This window comes from Tupaia chinensis, unplaced genomic scaffold, assembly GCF_000334495.1.
Source record: "Tupaia chinensis unplaced genomic scaffold, TupChi_1.0 Scaffold000226_1, whole genome shotgun sequence".
In the NCBI taxonomy this organism is placed as follows: domain Eukaryota; kingdom Metazoa; phylum Chordata; class Mammalia; order Scandentia; family Tupaiidae; genus Tupaia; species Tupaia belangeri.
In genome coordinates this window covers 5521155-5523074 of record NW_006159701.1, presented here as the reverse complement: position 1 = coordinate 5523074, position 1920 = coordinate 5521155, and the positions used below count along the sequence as shown (strand labels likewise).

The following is a 1920-nucleotide window of genomic DNA, read 5'->3' as shown; positions in this document are numbered from 1 at the left end:
GAAAGAGGGAAATGGGGTGTGGTCATGCCACAATCGTTTCTCCATTTCTCCATCCTGTCAGGATTTGGGGTATATCCCCTGCATATTTTTCAAGCTGCTGGGGCCAGGACTTGAACCGTTGTGGTCAACCATGTGGGGTCTGACTCCTTTCACCACTAGGCTTCAAGGCAGTCCCTTGAGTTGGCTTCTGTCACCAATACCTGCTCCAAGCTCCTCTCCTAAAGGGTGAACCCACTCCGTTGTTCATAACACTAGAGTTCCCCTCTGGGAATTCACCTGCCCTGTGTCCCATGCCCACAAGGCTTCCTTCTTCCTCGACTGCTGAAGTGCCCACCAGACAATACGAGAAGGGCACAGGTGGCCTCTCTGCCTCCGGGGCCGTGACCACCTGCCCTGCCCCCACTGCTATCATCCCGTGGGAAGTGGGCATGCCTCGTGCCTCCCCGAGCCTAACTCTACCCAGAGAGTGGGCGATCCCCAAGGTCAGGGGGCACCCACCTGTCAATGGGGTGAATGATGACGGGGATGGCCAGCAGCCCAAGTGCGGTGGTAGTCCACTTGCGGACAGCCAGAGGCCAGCGGGTGGCGGTGCCCAGGACATAGAGGGAGGCGGCACACACGCGATTGATAGTGAACCCTGGGATGGCCACGGAGGCCAGAGCCTGCCACACGAATGTGTCCACCACGGCCACCGTCACCCTGGTGCTGCGGCCTGCTTCAGGGCTGGGCGCCTGGTGGGCACAGAGACACTTAATTCAGCTGGGATAGAGGCGGGACGTCTGCGGGTCAGGGGCATGGGGCTGGACCAGAGAGGGCCAAGTGGCTGGTGGGGAGGCGACTGGGACAGAGGGAATGTTCCGTGCTCGGCTCGGGACTGCACCACGTCAGGATAGAAAGTGGTTCTGTTCACATGCGGGACCAGGTACCGAGGGCCACATCCAGGGATAGACGCACACCCTACAAGTCGCGCTGGCAGATGGAGAAGCTGCAGGGGTGGGTGAACCCCCCAGGTATGAGCCACGCAGTCGTGGGCAGGCTGGGGTGCAGGGCAGGCTCACACTCACCTCTCCCGCCTTCTTGCCTTTGTCAATGGCGTCGGCCAACACGTAGGAGCTGGACACGCCGTAGCTCAGCCACACCACAGCCCTGGGGACCAGAGAGCGGAAAGCCTCCCCCACCTCATTGGCGTAGCCTGGAGAGAGGAGCCATTTAATGCCCAGACCCGCGCGTCCCACTAGGGGGCGCTGGAACAGCTGTTTTTAATCACAGCTTGCTCTGCAGTCGCTGGGTGACCTTAAGCCGCTGACTTTACCTCTCTGAACCTCCATTTCCTGGTTGGACACTGGTGCGGACTCTAGGGCCACCGCGGGAGGGCTGACACAGCCCCTCCGTGCCGTAGCCCGTGGGTTGGATCTCCTAGCTGACTCTGGGAATATCTGCACTGGAGGTACCGGCCACCATCTGGATGACCCCGCTGACCCACCACTCGCCAGCTGCAGGCCTTCCCAGAGCCAGTGGGCGGCAGCGCGGGAGAAGGGAGTCCAGACCCCCTGATCCACAGCTAGCGCTCGAGCGTGCCAGAGAGGTCAGCTCGCTCACTCCCCGGAGATTCCACCCTGGGAGGGCTGACCTGCAGAGACCTCAGGGCAGAGCTGGACCCACCAGTGCTGTGTGACCTTAGGCAAGTCCTTAGCCCTCTCTGAGCTCAGTCTCAGACCCTAGCAGAATGAGCAGTAAGGTCCTCCCGCCTGCCTCCTGACCCTGGACCGGTGTCGGCGACCACTGCTTCCCCAGCCCGGGGTCGGTGAGGTCGCCGCGCCGGTCGCCCCGCGCTCACCCAAGTATCGCACCCACGTGTCTCGGTAGAGGTCGCGCTGCGCGCCGGGCGGCTGCGGCTCAGACATGACGCTCCGGCCGCGG

General features: G+C 62.4%; 1 protein-coding gene across 1 annotated transcript in view; it reads right to left on the bottom strand.

The window, feature by feature from the left end:
* The window catches only part of MTFP1 (mitochondrial fission process 1), a gene marked incomplete in the record, with an annotated part of 4583 nt that overhangs the window by 1301 nt on the left and 1362 nt on the right, over positions 1 to 1920 (bottom strand). Inside the window, 3 exon segments of the mRNA XM_006147921.2 lie at positions 499 to 731; positions 1065 to 1192; positions 1838 to 1920. Coding sequence (XP_006147983.1) covers positions 499 to 731; positions 1065 to 1192; positions 1838 to 1904 — 428 coding nt within the window.